At 44.6% G+C, this 18,911-nt stretch overlaps 1 protein-coding gene across 1 annotated transcript in view; it reads right to left on the reverse strand.

Moving 5' to 3' along the window:
* Scarb2 (scavenger receptor class B member 2) overlaps positions 1-18,911 on the reverse strand; it is a 57,621-nt gene that overhangs the window by 28,129 nt on the left and 10,581 nt on the right. Inside the window, exon 2 of the mRNA XM_085836854.1 lies at positions 8,780-8,937. Within this exon, the coding sequence (XP_085692980.1) occupies positions 8,780-8,937 (158 nt within the window). The remainder of the gene's footprint in view (positions 1-8,779; positions 8,938-18,911) is intronic.

Below are 18,911 nucleotides of genomic sequence, written 5' to 3' on the forward strand. Positions count from 1 at the left end.
TCTGTGTATGTGTTCGTATATGTGTTTATGCTTGTGTGTGTATATGTGTGTGTGTATGTATGTACGTGTGTGGAGTATATGCCTGTGTATATGTGTGAGTGTGTGAGTGAACGAGTGTGAGTGAACGAGTGTGAGTGTGTGAGTGTGTGTGTGTGTTTCTAGAGCCCAGAGGCTGATGTTGGGTAACTTCCTCAGCTACTCTTCCTCTTATACATTAAGGCGGGGTTGTCTTCGTTAGGGTTTTACTGCTGTGAACAGACACCGTGACCAAGGCAAGTCTTATCAAGGACAACATATATTTGGGGCTGGATTACAGGTTCAGAGGTTCAATCCATTATCATCAAGATGGGAGCATGGCAGTTTCCAGGCAGGCATGGTGCAGGAGGAGCTGAGAGTTGTACATTTTCATCCGAAGGCTGCTAGCAGAAGACTGACTTCCAGGCAGCTAGGATGAGGGTCTTAAAGCCCACACCTACAGTGACACACCTACTCCAACAAGGCCACACCTCTAAATAATGCCATTCCCTGAGCCAAGCATGTTCAAACCATGATGACACAGGGTCTCTTACTTGGACTCAAAGCTTGCTAGACTAGTCAGTCAGCTCTTTCCAGAGAATCCCTGCCCCCACTTCCCAGCACTAGTATAACAAACAGGCCGCTATGCTTGCCCTGTGTTTGAGTGGGCACCGAGGATCTGAACGCTGGTCTTCATACCTATACGGCAATCGATTTGCTCACTGAACCACGCATGTCCTGTGACATGGGTACTCATTATCCCACTTCTCAGGTGGGTCTCAGATGGCCAAGGTGCACCTCAAATTCTCTATGGACTTCAGGATGACCCTGATCCTTTGACCCTCCTGCCTGCAGCTTCCTGGTACTAGGAAGAAAGCGATGCACCACATCCTGGTTCTATACAGCACTGGGATCTGAAGCAGGGCAAGCACCCAACTGCCTGAGCTACATCACCAGCCCCTACAGACAGTTACTAACACGCCTTCGTGATTGCCGCAATGGGCACACTTCCATGGGGAGAGCACTTCAGGTCAGGACACGTCTCAGGAGGAAGGGACAGATTTGTACTCATTCTCAAGAGAGGCATTGCAGCATGCCAGCATGGCAGTGTTGGAGGGACTCACAGACAACTAAAGCACGGTGGTGAGAACTGAGCTGTGGTCTAGCAGGGGTGTAACACTTGGAGAACTAGAAAATCACCTCCGTCCTTGAGTGAGGTGGCCTGTGCTTACCTAGGGAGCCCGTGCCCAAACAAAGAACCAAACAGAAACCAGAGGAAGGGTGAAGGCAGCTTTTATTCTAGTCCTCTGAAAGTTATTTTCAAAGACGGATTTAATTTTATTTCATGTGTATGAGTGTTTTGCCTGCATGCACGCGTGTGTATACTGTGTGCATGCAGTGGCTGCAGGGGTCCGAAGAGGATGTTGGATCTACTAGGACTAGTTACAGATGCTTGCAAGCCACCCTCTGGGTACTGGGAACCCAACTTGGGTCCTCTGCAAGAGCAGGACGTGCTCTTCACCACCGAGCCATCTCTCCAGCATCTATTCTGAGACAGGGCATTGATATATCTCACTGACTGACTTGAACTCAAAGCAGTCCTCCTGTCTCAGCTTCCCAAGTGCTGAGAGATCACAAGTGTGAACAACCAAACCACATGCAGACCGGAGGGAGAGACTCATGAAACCTGCGTGTGAGGGAAGGGTGGCCGGCCTTTCAAAGGGGATGGATGAATGGGGGTGGTGGGGGTGGAGAGAGGGACTCCAGAAAGAACAGCCGCCTTGTGTTATTATCTTGAGTCTGTCACTGAAACTTTCCTAGGCACGGGCATGATAACTGTATTCTGCACAGGATAAGACGAGACTTGGTGTGAGAATTGCACTATACCTACCAGGCCTGCCAGCTAAAGAAACAAACAACTTTCATTGCTGTTAGCTATAATTCTGTAGTCCGTACAGTGAGCGCCAAGACTCACACAGGTGTTTATCATTGAAGACAGTTAACTGAACTTCCCATCCTGACTTTAGCTTTTAGCCTTTGATAGCTCTGGGCAAAGAAGAAAAGGAAATTTACCGTTTAGTTTTTGTTAGCTTTGGGCCAGGGCAATAGAACGTTTATCTTTCATCTTTTGTTAGCTTAGGCACAGGGAGAATAGTGAATCATATTTAGTGGCGTTAACCCCTTAGCTCTGTGGCCCAGTCTAAGGCTGCTCTTCTGGTTGGTTTTAGCTGAGCAGTGTCAAGCAGGCTAAGGATTACATTGTTAGTGCTCGAAAGTTTTAGGCAGCCTCTTTTGAAATTTTCCCCTGATTTGTCAGTCCAAACAGCAAACACTCCAAAAAAGTAGCTAGAGGGGGGATGGGTGGGTCACAAGGTAAAGCATTTGCCCAGCCTGCAGAAATCCAGTTGCCAGCAGGGTCGGGGTCATGACTAGGCGCCAATCCAGGACACACTGCTTAGAATAAAATAAACATTTAGGGGGTGGAGTTATAGCTCAGTGGTAGGATGCTTACATACCATACACGAGGTCCTAGGTTCAAACCCTACCCCCCCCAAACACCCCTAAAAAGAAATATATGATATAAAGGGGGGGGGGAGTACATGGGATTTGGAAGATTTAGTATGAATAAGGAAGACAGGAAATAATAATTCTGAATGCTAACATGCTGAAATATATGAGTTTTTTATCCCGTGGATACTAGCAAAAGCTTAAGTCATTTGTGTGGCTCATATTAAATTTCTTTTGAAAGCTCTAGTTGGAGAATAAGCTTCTTCTTTTTTTTTTTTTTTTTACCCCTTTGAGACAGGGTCTCATTCTGTATTCCAGGCTGGTAATGGCAAGTCTCCTGCTTCAGACTCCCTAATGCTGGGACTGCAGGCATGTACCGAAACACCTGGCTTAGAGTATAAAATCCCAAGCTAAGAGCCAGTCTATGCTTTGGTTAAATGTCCCCCTGAGGCCCATTAAGGCTCCTTCTCCATAGTGGCACTACTGGGAGACAGTAAAGACTTTAGGCTGGAAGGCACTCGTAAGGCTTTACCTGCCTTTGAAGAGAACATGAGACCCAAGCCTCTTCCTCTTGGGCTATGTCATTAACGCCCAGCAGCCACAGGGACTAAGCAGTCCTTTCAAAAACCTCCCAAAGTGTGAGTCCAAAGAAACTTTGTTTCTTTACAGTGTTTGTTACAAAGATGGAAGGATTCAAGTGTCCAAAACAAAAATATAAAAAGGCTTAGTCACAGAAGATACCAAACCTATACAATCACGCACATCACATAGAGAGAGTCACCAGGGCCCCAAGCAGGGAGGTGAAGGAAGTGTCTTGTGAGCCCTATGGGAAAGTTGTTCTGGCAACAGAGAGGACATGAGAGGAAGAGGAAACACAGGCAGGCAGGAGAGCTCACTGGCAGCACCTGGAGGCAGTACCTGCTTTGGGGGCACTGTCTTGTTTCTGTAAGTTTGTTGTTGTTCTTGTTTGCTTGCTTTGATTTTTTTGTATTTTCTGTTGTTTGAAACGCTTAACCTACTGTGCACCATAATTCCTATTAGCGGTCTACAGTAAACCCTCTCAAGCCTTCCACACATTAACTCTTTGTTGGCCGCATCAGACCTGTGCATGGTGGGTACTTTGGGCTTTTTATTTTGAGACAAGATCTCATTAAGTTTTCCAGGCTAACCTTGGTCTCAGTCTGTAGTCCAGGTAGGCCTTGAATTTGCAATCCCCCTGCCTCAATCTATGGAACAGTTGAGATTATAGACCTGTGCCATTAGGCTCAGCTCATATCAAATGTTTTAATTCAGAAGGTTTATTTTTTCACTTATTTATCTACTCCAGATCATTCAGGAAACCTATTCAGAACTCACAGGGGGTCACTTTAGCTTCTAGCTGCCGTACCCCAACATCTCAACATTTGAATCCCTTAAATAAAAGGGAACAGGGGCTGGAGAGATGGCTCAGCAGTTAAGAGCACTGACTGCTCTTCCAATGGTCCTGAGTTCAAATCCCAGCAACCACATGGTGGCTCACAACCATCCATAATGAGATCTGACACCCTCTTCTGGAGTGTCTGAAGACAGCTACAGTGTACTTATATATAATAAATGAATAAATATTTTAAAAATAAAATAAGGGTACAGTGTTGACATCTAAGATACATACATTTCTCTGCATGCTTTTTTGCTTGCTGTCTGCCACAGTGGGGATCAAACTCAATGCTTTTTAACTCTACCACTGAACTCTCCTCTTGACTTCCTCCCATGTACTACTAATGATCTCTAGATTCGTATTGTACCTAATACAATGGAAGTACTGTGTGGATAGCAGTTATGGGCTGAACTATTTAAGAAGCAAGCTAGATAAGTCCATATGTATTTAACACAAAAGCAACTATTGTATGCCCACGTCAGCAAGAATATAGATTTCTCCCAAATATGTCCAACTTGCAGTTAGTTAGCTATGTGGATGGAGGCAGAACCCATGGATACAGAGAACAAACTGTGGACTATAAAGGGAGAAATGGGAACCATAGGAGAATGATTGTACTGGCCGGTTTTCTGTATCAACTTGACACAAGCTGGAGTTATCACAAAGAAAAGAGCCTCCCTTGAGGAAATGCTTCCATGAGATCCAGCTGTAAGGCATTTTCTCAGTTAGTGATCAAGGGTGGGAGGGTCCCTTGTGGGTGGTGCCATCCTTGGGCTGGCAGTCCCTGGGTTCTATAAGAAAGCATGCTGAGCAAGCCAGGGGAATCAAGCTGGTAAGAAACATCCCTCCATGGCCTCTGCATCAGCTCCTGCTTCCTGTCCTGCTTGAGTTCCAGACCTGACTTCCTTTGGTGATGAACAGCAGTGTGGAAGTGTAAGCCAAATAAACCCTTTCCTCCCCAATTTGCTTCTTGGTCATGATGTTTGTGCAGGAATAGAAACCCCGACTAAGACTGTTACAGAGGGGAGGAGGAGGACAGCCCAGAGGGAAAGAGAAAGAGAGGGGATGTATAAGGTGTTTGAAAAGGAAATCATCTTTACATCTGCTGACAATTACATGTGCAAGCATGTGCATGTGTGTGCATATATACATGCATGTATACAGATGCACAACACACACATGATGAAGTTATATCACATGGAAGACAATGCCTCTAAAAGCCATAGACTAGCTAATAAAAACCCCATTGCCAGGCACAGGAAACTTCCTTTCAAGTTGTGCATCAGGGGAGTCCAAAAGAACACAAAATGGCCCTTGTTTTCTGCCTCCCAGAGATTCAAAGTAAGTCCCTATTGCAAAAGCCACCGCAAACTTTGAACAATTGGAGAAATCAAGGTAGAACCAAGCAGGAAGCCTTCTCCCTCAGGACAGGCTCTCAATGTATTGAGAAGCAGTATATAAGCAGCCACAAAGGGAAAACAACCAGCAGTCCTACTTAGTAGCTATGATGTCTACAGACCACAACAAGGACAAGCACGGCAAGATGCTCTAAAAGGTGAAATAGTGGCCACTTATCTCCTGGGGTAGCCAACAGCCATTTGGACCCAAGGCCCTCTGAGCAGGAAGGAACTCACGTCTTCCGTGGTAAACCGCTACCTGAGGCTGGTAAAGCCAATGACCCTAGTAGGAGAACCTCCTACTGCCACGTTCATAAAGTCGCACAATTCCTACCTGTGCCCAAATACGTATCCTTCCACCCACAGAAAAGTGTAACTTTCATCAAAGACGCTTCTTGTTGCAGCAGAGACCAATACAGAAAGTCACAACGGGTCAAAATGTATAGAACAACTGACCAACCCCGGCTGATACAGCTATAATACACACCCCTACAAACCCAAGGCTCAGAAAACAGCAGAAGAGTTGGGGGAAAGACTGTAGAAGCCAGAGGACCAGGGCATCGACTGCGTGTTAGTGCCATTTATATATGACAGGGAAGCTGAACCCATGACATCTCAACAAAACCTAAGACCTGAAAAAGTAACAAGGCTTGTACACATGCAGTTATAGACGGGGAAAATCCAGGGGTCTCAATATTAGGTAAGGATCTACAGATAGTGAGTGACGGCTGAGGGGGGGAGGGATCAGTCTCTTACAGGGAAGAGCCCCCCGATGGGTGAGCCAGTCCCAAGAGGTCAGCCCTACACACACACAGACACAGGAACAACACTAAATAAACAGAGCAGGCTATATTTATAAGTATGTATGTATGTAACATATGTATAATGTACATATGTATGTGTATATTATATAACATTAATAAAGAATAAAAGGACATGAATTTGATAAGGAGAAGTAAATATAATACTTATCATATATAAAATTTGCAAAAAGATAAACAAGAGAATAGTCTTTTTTTTTTTTTTAAATCTGCTTTAGAGTCAGGCTAGTGGTATACACCTATAATTCTAGCCTTAGGGAGGCTGAAGCAAAAGTTTGGAAGTTTGAGGCTAGCTGAGGCTATCTGGTAAGCACTTGTCTCAAAACAACAAAACACAAACAAACAAAAATCTGGGACTGCGAAATGGCTTAGTTGTAATGCTTTTGCCAGGAAAGAATGAAATTCTAAGTTCCGATCCTTAGAACTCAGGTAAAAACAGACACAGTAACACAGGCCTGTGAGTCCAGTGCTCCTACAATGAGATGGGAGGTAAAGATAGGAGACCCCAGAAGTTTGCAGGCCAGCTAGCTTGTGCGTAAGTGGCAAGTAAGAGACCCTCATGTTACACACATGAGGTAAAATATAAAGGCTGACACCCAAGACTATCCTCTAATCTACACACATATGACAGAAGATTCCAGAGCCCTGACACACAGACTGGGTCTATTATTTAAAAACAGAAAAGAAGGCAGAGAAGGAGGGAGGAAGGGAGGGGGAACAGATAGACAGTGGGGGAGGGGGAGGGGGAGGGGCATGGCATAGGGAGATAGGGAGAAACACTCTAGATAACACTCATTGGAGAGGTATTGATACTCCCAAACTCCTTTCTGGGCATTCTTTTTATTTGTTTTTAAAGATTTTATTCCTTTATTATATATATGATGAGTACATTATAGCTGTCTTCAGAAGAGGGCATCAGATCTTATTACAGATGGTTGTGAGCCACCATGTGGTTGCTGGGAATTGAACTTAGGACCTCTGGAAGAACAGTCAGTGTTCTTAACCACTGAGCCATCTCTCCAGTCCCTGGGCATTCTTTTTAGTTTGGGTATTGTTTTGCTTTTGCTTTTATAAGACAGGGTCTCAGTGTAGCCCAGGCTGGCCTAGAACTCATGATATAGCCCACACTGGGCAACTGATTACAATGGACTTTGAGACCAGCTGGCAGTCCAGAAGAACGGACTGTCTGCTTCTTCACTGATGTTGTTTGTTTGTTTGTTTTAATATTGGCAAAGACTTTCCTGGCATGGTTCCTGCAGAAGAAGGAGGAGCTACTGGGACTATTGCAACACAGAAAGTATCTTGACCATAAGACCCAAGTCGTCTCTCTCAGTCTGCTCACCTTTGGAAATGTATGTTCACGGTCCTAGGAAAATGGCACATGAGGTAAAGGTGTTTGCTGCCAAGCCTGAGGACCTGAGTTTGATCCTTGGGATCCATACAGTGAAAGAAGAGAACTGACTCCTGCAAGTTGATCTCTGACCTCTGACACATATGCCATGGTGCATGTGCGTGGTGGGGGTGGGAGGGTGAGTGCGTGCACAGACACACACAAATAAATGTAATAAAAAAAATGATCAAATACCACTCTTCAATCTTCTCAGCCTTTGAAACTGGCAGTCACTGTCACAAACCCAGTCACCAACCTGCTATCTCTTACACACAGTGAGTGGGGCTTAGAAATGGACAAACTGAGTGTGGTAGACTATGTTTGAAATCCTAGCACTTGGAAGGCTGAGGCAGGAGGATAGCCATAAGTTCAAGTTCAAGGCCAATTTAGGCTACAGAATAAATTTCAAGACAGTAAAACCCTGTCTCAGTTCAGTTAGTAATATGCATGTAAGGAGCCCTGGGCTCACACCTAACATTAAATCAAAACTGTAATCCAAATTTAGAAGGAGGAGAGTCAAGAAGTTCAAGTCACCCTTCAATACATAGTGAATTCAAAGCCATCCTGAGCTGTAAGAAAGCCAGTCTCATTAAAAAAAAAAAAAAAAAAAAGAATGAGAATCAGAAAACATCTCAGATCAACAGTGAATTCTAGAAACTGGTTTAAAACTGTATGTGTGGGAGGGAATTGGAGGGAGCCCTAAAAGTCACCAAAGTCTGAGGGGGACCTTAAAAGGCCAGAGGTGGAGAGCAGCTGTGGTGGACAGGAAGGGGCAGCCTTCTTGAGCACGCAGGCAGGGATGAAGCCCCACCCACAGAGCTCTGTTGTGGAAACTCCCCAGACAAGAGCAATGCTGCAGGCAGAACAGAACCAAAGCAGTGAGCCCCCAGGTCTGTCCTGGCACAGCTGCGCAGGTACAGCCCAAGGATCCCAGGACGGTTCAACAGTGGAGAGGGGGGGGCTGGTGAGATGGCTCAGTGGGTAAGAGCACCCGACTGCTCTTCCGAAGGTCCAGAGTTCAAATCCCAGCAACCACATGGTGGCTCACAACCATCCGTAACGAGATCTGGCGCCCTCTTCTGGAGTATCTGAGGACAGCTACAGTGTACTTACATATAATAAATAAATAAATCTTAAAAAAAAAAAAAAGTTAACTTCCTATCTCTATAAAAAAAAAAAAAAACCAAAAAAAAAAAAAAAACCAAAAAAAAAACAGTGAAGAGGGACTCACCTGTAGGTGTATGGCCCCACTTCTTCTAGTAGGGGGATTTCTCCTTGGAGGATCTCCTCAGGATTGGTGACATTGAAGAAATAAAACTGGATGTACACAGGTAGAGGGGGCTTCTCCCAGGAATTAAAGACCTTGGTGCCATTTTGTAATACCATATTCTGAGGAAGGAAAACAAACAGGTTTACAAAATGGTAAGGCCACTGCTTCTGAACATGGGTTAGAAAGAACATGGGATAGACATTTCCTATCCTGTAACTGGAGTTTGGAAGCAGAAGCCCAGATTCCAGAAACCACAAGAAGCTTATGGTGGCAACATGTCCCAATCCATGAACTAAAGAGAAGGGCAACTGTGGAAAGCAGAGAAAGATATAGTCAATGTGTTGGGAAGAGGAACATCTAAAGGAGTCTTAGGACTCTGAGCTCATCACTGGGGTCTTGACAGATCTTTAGAAGTTTGGGGTTTAGCTTGGTTTTAACGCACTCTGAAGTCCAGGCTGGTCTGAAGCTCCCTATGTAGTTCCGGCTGGCCCTTTGAGGCAGTCCTCTATCTCAACCACTGAGTGATTACAGGCATCTACCGTCATTCCTGGTGAACTTTAAGTTTAAATAGAGGAAGAACTGGAGTGGCTCTGCCCATCTTTGTCGAAGATCTGACCCTGCCAAGTACTTCAATCTGTTGGTAAGTTAATTGCAGAATCAACCTGGTTCCTCCCAAACTCTGAGCCGTAGCCATTCTGTCACACAGCCTGGTTCTCATCTTCCAGTAGGTGAGCCTTGCAGGGGTTGAGCTAGGAAGGGCAGAGAGACACTCCTCAGGGATGATCATGTCTGTCCTATGCAGAGTCAGCAAGAATCTGACCTGAAGACATGCAGGCACAAAGGGAGGGCAGGGTGGCCAGGCTCTCACCCTGCTTTTACCCATCTCAGGGGCCCACATCAGGAGTCCACCCTCCACAGCAAAAGCACATGCCAGGTGCCTGTCATAGTCTGCCCTCCTTGCTTGCTTATTTTAATTCTTTCTTGGGCAATCACTTGCAATCTCTTGAGAACATGGTTGTATCTTACATTAACAGGTCTCACTGTCATTAAGCCTAAGAATCAGACAGACAAGTTAACACCAGCTTTGTTTTGTTTGGTCTTCCATTTGGCACCCAGTAACTCCACCATCAGGAGCTGTACATGCATCCATAGTCAACCCCTGACATGTCTATAGAGATGGCTGCCTCTGTCTCAAACACAAACTGAGTTTCATGACCACTGTAGACAATCTCTATTTCCCACAATCCTCTACCTCCTACTTATGTCATGGGCTAATAGCCCCATATCTCAAGTTCATATTTTTAAAGTCCTAATTCCAAATCCTCAGCATGTGAGCATATTTGAAGACTGGATTTTTTTTTTTTTGGAGAGGTGACTGAGGTTAGATGAGGTAATGGACTCGGGAACCAATATGACTAGTTTCTTTATAAGAACAAAAACATAGGAATAAAATGCTCCCAGAAACCATAGGTTATTAAATGAAAATCCAGTGTCAGGATTGGGCCACCTCCCTATGAGCTGTTGGTCGGGGAGACCTCTGAGGCCTCCAGAACTATACAGACAACTGCCACTGCCCTTGGTTGCCTAACAGAACTAAGTGAGAACATATGCTTCGGTCACAGGATGGAGAAATCACTGTGGAATAGGGCCAGAGGCTCCCTCACTGCTAGCTAGCGCCAATAGCCCAGAGTGAAGAAGAATTACCCAACAGTCTTACTCACATGTGGCCCCTGAGTGTTACCGACTGGCCAAGCAAAATTTCGCCTACTGGCGCAACAGTGGCAAGCTTGTTAGGGGCATAACCAACCACTTTCTGATTAGATTTGAAGCCTGCTCCACAAGACAGAATTCATATTTGGCACTGTAAACCTGCCAAAACTCCTAGCCTGGAAGGCATAGGCCCTAGTGCCAAAACTCCCGGTGTCTTTTAAGCTAGCAGACATGCTGTACGTGCCCAGCTGCCTTCTAAATAATTATGTCTATGCCCAGGAAATAATGTTGCGGTCAGCTTTAGTCAGAGAAGCTGCTGCTTAGAGTGGACAGAGCTACCTGCAGAGACTCATTACTTGTCAAAGTAAGGTGAACAAGTGACTTTGCTAGCTCAGGCATAAATGGCGTATCTGTGTCACCTCCTCTAAGGCACGGAGGTCCAGCCGTCGTTTCTATCTAATAACTTGCTAAGTCAGTGAGTTGCGATGTGACTGATGGAATAGAAATTCAGAAACAAATCACACGACCCCTTGGCTCCTCCAGCTTCTGAGGTCCTGCTCTAGCGTCTGCTTGGCAAGTCTCATCCACTCCAGGCAGGAACTCTCTGTCCATGTTAGAAGTAGATATTTAAAAGCTTTGTGATTCCTTTTCTCACCCATAAGGTATTGGGAATTGAATTTAGGGCCCCGTGGAAACTAGGTAAACACTCAACCACTGAGCTACATCTCCAGCCCTGAAAAAAAAGTTTTCATTATTATTGTTATTTTGAAACACTGAGTTACACAGGTTAGCCTTGAGTCAGCCCAGACTGGCTTTAGTTTCACAAATCCTGGGATTACAGGCCTGGCTAAGATCTGGCTTTATCTTATTTTCTGACCTCAAGCCTAAACTAGCTGAGGGCAGAGGGGCAGTAAACTGAAGAAACCAGACTAGGTATACACTTGAATTACAAGAACATCTCTTCCTATACATCTCTCGTATACGTTTTTTGACAGTCTATCAGAAACTATTCATCTAATGCCTAGAAACTGTACCAGGAACTTAAGCTACTTTAAACCAGTGTTGGAATTATGAGAGTGGAGAGCCTGGAAATAATAATTACTTCATCTTCCAGAGAATTCCAAAGACCCTTAAGGATCGCTTTTTCTGGTCCAAAACGTTCTAGAAAAAGGCAGGGCAATAATTGTTTCTTCTCCACAAATGCCCCGAGGAAACCTGTACTGGAAGAAACCTGTACTTTCCATTGGACGGCACAGAGGTATCACTTAAGAATGGAGTGGTCAAAAAAAAAAAAAGAATGGAGTGGTCAGCACAGGAAACACCTAATAACGGAAGTCATTAGGGACCAACTAGAAGCAGATGAAATCAGCAAACCAAACCGGAAAATTCAGCTCTTCAGCGTGTAACCAGCTGAGTTGGCTGTTGGCTTCTCAAAGCAGTGTAGCATTTACCTTGCCTAGCACGTGGAAGGCTCTAAACTCAATTCTTGGAAGTTGGAGGGTTGGAGGAGTTGGGAGTGGGCAACACAAATCTGGCTTGGGTCTGGAGAGGCTACTTGAAAGCATTACTGTAAGGCGAGAAGGGACTGTTGCCAAGGGCAAAAGCTAATAGGGGTGTTTTGTTTGCAGGAGTCTCAAGGGTTAGGCGTAAGTTTCATTCCCTGGGAAGAGTGGTCAAGGCTAGAGAACAGTGTCAGGAGAAGTGGGGGTGCCTAGGAGTGGCAGTATCAGCCAGTGAGCAGAGGGCCTCAACTGGAGGCCAGCTTTGGTCCAGCATGGGGGAGGGAGGCTCGGTACAGAGAAGAAAGAACTTGGGATCTCACTTATGTGTTAAAAAGATCATCTACAAAATTACAAACCCCCCAGAACCTCCTGCAAGGGAGAGCTGAACAGATGGGTAAGCAGCTGGGTTTATGCCACTTGGTTTCAGCCAGCTCTGGCAACCCAAGGTTTAAAAAATACAAAGTGGGGGACTTTCCAGAAAGAAAGAAGGCAGACCTCCTTCCAGAAAGGGTGGAAGCGATTACTCGGGCATCTCTAAACTTGTCTTTCTGAGGTTTAGGATAAAAATAAACCCAGTCTCCTTAAACAGAGCAAATGAAAACACTCCTGGCTAGCACTGAAACAGTCCTTGACAGCTTGCCTGTGCCACCGTTGGTAGCGGACTCTGGCACACCCTGGTGTTCTCCCTGTGGTCAGCCTGACCCATGGCACGTCCCTGCCCTGACTACTTAGCAGAACTGACGCCATCTGAATACACTGTTCTGTTCTCTTTCATAGTCTCAAAACCTCCCCCAGTTTCTATACAGTTCTTATATGTTTGCTCTGTGTCATATAACTGCAGGCTAGGCTAGTCAAGGAGCCCTCTGTAAATCCCATAAGAGACCCTGGGCCTTGTGTTTGTGTGTGTGTGTGTGTGTGCATCTGTGTGTCTAAATATGCGTGTCTATGTGTCTGTGCATGTGTGTATGTATGTGTACACTTACGTCTGTGTGTTTGTATCTGTGTGTATGTTTCTGTGTATGTGTATCTGTGCATGTGTGTGTGTACATCCATGTGTGTTCTGTGTATGTGACTAAGGGGGAACAAGAGAGCAAAGGGAAGCTGTATATGCAACTGCCAACATTTCTAAAAGCAGTGCGTCTTGCCGGGCGTGGTGGCGCACGCCTTTAATCCCAGCACTCGGGAGGCAGAGGCAGGCGGATGTCTGAGTTCGAGGCCAGCCTGGTCTACAAAGTGAGTGCCAGGACAGCCAGGGCTACATGGAGAAACCCTGTCTCGAAAAACCAAAAAAATTAAAAAATAAAAAATAAATTAAAAAAAAGCAGTGCGTCTTTATCTTTATCTTTTCCTGCATCGGCTCACAAACAGTCACGCTGCTGGCACAGCCAGCTGCCTACTGGGTACCTGCCAGACTCTGAGGCTGTGCTAGAGGCCTCATTGCATCTGAGCTTTAAGTATAGGTCCTACAAGATAAGAATTTCCAGTTTTGCAATTTGTATCCAAGTCAAACACCAAAAGAGCAATGGAAAGAACCTCCAATTTTGTAGACAAAGAAACAATAGCACAGACTTCTGCAAGTTGCAAGCCACTGTGTTAAATCATGTCTGGACAAGCCCTGGTCTACAGTGTAGCAAAGCCCAGGTCTGCTTACCATACAGCCTGGTGCAGTGACCAGATTTAGCAAATACAACCATCTTTCATGGAAACAACAGTTTCTTAAGTATAATTATGTCCCAGATATTTCATGAACTCCATAGAAAATGAATCTTTTAAATTTTAGAATTTTAGAATTTAATCTTTTAAATATATACACACACATATATATTAATTTCTAAAAAAAGTATTTGTATTGGAGTTTTGCCTACATGTATATCTGTTACACTACATGCATGCCTGCCTGATACCCAAGGTTAGAAGAGGGTTCTGGATTCCCTGGCACTGGAGTTACAGATGCTTGGGAGCTCCTGTGTGGAGGCTGGGAATCAAACCCAGATCCTCTGAGCTATTTCTCCAGCCCAGAAAATGATTTAGTCTTTACAGAGGCATCTGAAGGATTTGGTGACAAAGTGTTGTGATATCTGCAGCTTATATGGTAATAACTACAAAAATAAAAGGGGGGGGTCAGATAGCTATGGCCAGACGGTAACAACTGATAGCAGGAAGTGAACGGTAACATCATACACACAAATACTAAAATAATTACTTCGCTGTTTACTTGGGATGTAAATTAAACTGGGTTTTATATCTAGCATCCCTACCCTCAAGGAACCATAACGTAGAAAGCATAATGCGCCGGACCATGGGCTTCCCGGTCAGTCACCTTGAGTTCTTAAGGCAAGCAGGGAGACTGTGGGAGGTCATGGTGAGCTCCATCCACTGGCATCCGAGGACCTAGGGAGAGAAGAACTGAAGCCCAGAGCCCCCATAGCTGCTCAGCCCTGCTATGCTAATGTATCCAGAGAAAGCACTGGCACCTTATACCACAAGACAGGACAGAGAGTGGGTCCCTGTGGATGGAACCTCCTAGCTTTGTGCCAGATACACAAGGCATGGGGTGTGCACTGCAAAGCTTGCTCTGCAAAAGTGGCGTTAACCCACCAGTAAGTCACGACCGACCTTAAGTTCGAGCCCTGGGGATGCCTCACACAGGAAGTCTTTCATTCTGCCACATACAAGGAGCCAGTGTCACTGCCACAGCTGCCCTGTGACATTCTTAACATGAAGCCACAGATGGGGAGGAACTGCTGCCCACCCCCCCAGGGCTCCGCTGTGGTAGTGACAGCCCCAGAAAAACACCCAACTGCTGAGCTGTCTCAGTCAGACCAGACTGAAAATCAGCATGAGGTCCTACATCAGTTTTACAAATGGCTTTGGGTTATGCTTATCAATTTTAGCCAGATAGAATGGGAAAGGTTTTCCTCCGCACAATACTTCGAACCATCATTAAAATAGAGACTAGGGCAGATCCCTTGTTATAAATTTAAAAGAAAAGCTAAACTAAAAGGCAGAAAAAACTTTTCCGTTCATCAGCCTAAAGGTATAAAGTCTTTCCTGTGACAGGAAGAAGCCCCATTCTTAAGACAAAAGTTTATAAAACAAATGTCACACAGAATTGTAAGCAAGTCTCTCTCTTGCCTCTCTTGCAAAATGACCAGTCTACAGAAGTGTGTGTCTAGTAATATCACATTTAAAAGAGATGTTGACATAGTAAATTAAAAATAAACTGTAAGTGTGCAGGGAGAAATCCTGTGAGCTTCCAATCTCACCTTCTAAATGGCACTACCATTTGCTGTCATCTGAAATCAGGGAAATGGTACTCTGTCCTCTGCCTGCCCAGGACATCCTGCTGGCCTTAGAAAAGCTTTTATTTACAAAGTTGTTTGTTTGCTTGTTTTTCAAAACAAGGTTTCTCTGTGTACCAGCCCTGGCTGTCCTGGAACTCACTTTGTAGACCAGATCGGTCCCGGAAGTCTCAGAGATCTGCCTGCCTCTGGCTCCTGAGTGCTGGGACCAAAGTGTATGCCACCACACTTGGCTGCAAAGTCTTTATAATAAAGTTTTGATTAAAAAAAAAAAAGCCTAACAGGAAGCCACTAGTCATGGTGGCCTACCTAAGATATAAGCACTTGGGAGGCAGAGGCAGAAGAATCAGGAGTTCAAGGTCAGCCTGGGCTACATAGCAAGGACCAAGGAGCTAGCAGAGTGCATAAAGGTGCTGGGTGGCCAGGTCTGCTGAGCTCAGCTCGATTCCTGGAACCCATGAACAAAGGTGGATGCTGTCAGAAGAGCAAGAGGAAGAAGAGAGACACAGCCTCAAAACAGTGTGGAAGGAGAAGACTAGCCCCTAAAAAATTCTCCTCCAAGCTATATAAGAGTAACGTGTCACAGGTGTGCCTTATGGCACATGCACACTCATGCACACATGTGTACACACATACATACAGATAAATAAACAAGAAAAACAAAAAGAGTGTCAGGAAGGAAAATATAATACCCTTATAATTCACACCCCCATTATTAATATTTCTTCTGGGCTTTAAAACAATTATTTTTATCTTAATATGCATGCATGTTTTGCCTGTATATACGCCCCACAAGAGTGACTGGTGACCACAGACCCAGAAGAATACATTGGATCCCCTGGAACTTGAGTTACAGGTGGCTGTGAGGTAACATGTGGGTGCTAAGACCAGAACCCAGTTCCTGAGAGAGCATCAATTACTCCTAAATGCTGAGGCAGCTCTTTAACTCCTCCTTCTGATAGTTTAAAATCTATACATATACATGTACATTTTGAAAAAAAATGTCATTTAGTTTTAGAAGCAATATGCCTCTGTGTGCTTATCTGTTGTGTAGTGACCAATTGGCCTCACCCAATCCTTCTCTTTGGGGCATGTACTTTTTTCTGTCTTTCAGAGAAAGTTCGGAAATGTCTTCACCTAAGTTATGGGCTAATTGCTTTTTTTTTTTTTTTTTTTTTTTTTATTATTATTATTATATGTAAGTACAGTGTAGTTGTCTTCAGATGCACCAGAAGAGGGCATCAGATCTTATTACAGGTGGTTGTGAACCACCATGTGGTTGCTGGGATTTGAACTCAGGACCTTTGGAAGAGTAGTCAGTGCTCTTAACCTCTGAGCCATATCTCCAGCCCGGCTAATTGCTTTTTAATTGATTAATCATTACTGTGTGTGCTTGTGCATGGTTGAGAAGGAGGTTGTCTGTGTCACAGTGAGGACATGGAGGTCAGAAGATGACTTTGTCAACTCATCTCTCTCCATCCACCTTTACATAGCTTCTAGGAGCCAACTTAGGTAGCAGACTTTCGAGGCAAGGGCCTTTCCCATGGAGCCATCTCACCAACCCTCCTAATTTCTTCAAATCGACTGCTAGCATTGGAATTATTTGATAAAGGTTATCCTGAACTCGTGCTGTCTGATGCTTCCAGAAACATCACCAGTGAGCATATCCCTCAGTAAGCCCTCCGATTCAGTAAGCCCTCCAATTCTCTAGCTTTAAGATTTTTTGACATTTTGCTTAGCAGTAGAAAACAACATCTTAGATTACAAGTATCTTCTCTCTCTCCTCTCTCTCTCTCTCTCTCTCTCTCTCTCTCTCTCTCTCTCTCTCTCTCTCTCTCTCCCCACGACATGAAGTTGGCAGAATTCACAAACGGCATGACCTTGAGTCAGTGAAAAGCTGGTCAGAAGTGAGAACAGCACTGAACCTGGGGACAAAGAGCCATTGACTAGGCCAGGCCTGATGTCGGTCAGACAGAGCTGGGTTGACTTCTCTACGGAGCACTGCGAGGCAGCCTTGGGGGAAGACAACAGCTGTAAAGTCACTGAACCAGCTGGTCCAGGGCAAGCCATTTTCAAATGCTAAAAATAAACACTTGGGGAATTGCGTCAGGTTTGAAAGGAATCAGAAATGCTTTTAAAGAAACCATCAGAGCTCAAGAGCACTAACAACTACACTGCACGGTCAACAGAATGAACGCTCCTTAATAATTGAACACAACTCAAGCATCCATATTGCCATCCACACACATTTAAGGCAACCAACTTTGAGAAGCTGGCCAAAGAATATGCGTGGCCTTCGTTGGATTCCAGACTAGGAAAACTCACCAGATACCAGACACCACTTGCTCTTGTTTTGAAAAGTTGCTCCCATATATTAAGCAAATCAAAGACAGGCTGCTGCTGTAATTGAAATAATTTCAATACTTCCAGCTAGTTACTGTTGTGCTAAAAAAATTCTGCCACCAATGTTTTCCCCTTGATTCCAAACTTTACACTGGAAACAGATATTCTGGGCCTGGGCATTTTTTTGTGCTGTCTTTTAACTCTGGCTGCTGTGATTGTAACTGTCACAAGTTTAGCTAATGAAAGCTGACAGCTATTTCAAATGCTAGCTCACTGGCAAGCAGCTACTCTGTCTATAAATTAGGTAAGTGTGGTGGGTTTGTTTTTGTTTTTAATGGTGGAATAGCTACACTGGAGCAAACGCCTGTTGAAACACCCATTGAAGTATTTCTAAAGGGTCGGTGATCAGAAACTGCAGGCAGAGACCAACAGGTCTAAAGGGGGTAGGGTAACTACCAGAAGGAAATCTAAAACTAGTAAGGGGGTGGGGGAGGTTTCAACACAGAGCTTTGGAGAAGCCGTGAACATCCAGACCAGGGCAACCTTTGTGTGCAGGGAGGTTGGGCGGGGAGCCAGGGAGTGGGTGACAAAAATTATTTTAAGACGGGATTAAATAAAGTGCAGCCATGGAAACAATGAGCATACTTTGTCTGTAACCTGTGCAGGCTGACTCATTGTTTCAAACCTGTTTGGTTATGATTATATCTTATGTATGAACCTTGTGATGTGATTCCCACTGGCCTGTTTATCTGTCTCTGCTTCCATTCCTGGTAATGAGTACAGTGTCCCTTTGAATGGGACCTTCATTATGGAGGGTAAGGAGAGATGCTGTCAAAATGAGAATTTCAACCAGATAAGAAGAATAAGTTGAAGAGACCTACCGTCCATCAGAGTAACTGTAGTTAACACCAACAACATACTTGAAAACAGCTGAGTAGATTTTTAAACTGTTCTCATCTATCCACGACCCACACCCTGACCCAGCCCCTGCAGATAAATACGTCAGATGGGATGTGTTAAATAGCTTGATTTACCCATTCCAGGCTGTTCTAAAAACAAACAAACAAAAACAAACAAACAAACAACATCATATTGTAACCATAGATAAATATAATCTGAATTTTCAATTAGAAAAAATGCATCTTAAAAACCAGGACTTGTGGTGGCTGATGACACTACATCTCTGGAAGAGATGTAGAAGCCACTACAAAGCCCGTAGGGGGTGGGGGGGTTAGA

This window comes from Mus caroli, unplaced genomic scaffold (genome assembly GCF_978045245.1).
Source record: "Mus caroli unplaced genomic scaffold, Mus_caroli_1 scaffold_4, whole genome shotgun sequence".
NCBI classification, from domain to species: Eukaryota; Metazoa; Chordata; class Mammalia; order Rodentia; family Muridae; genus Mus; species Mus caroli.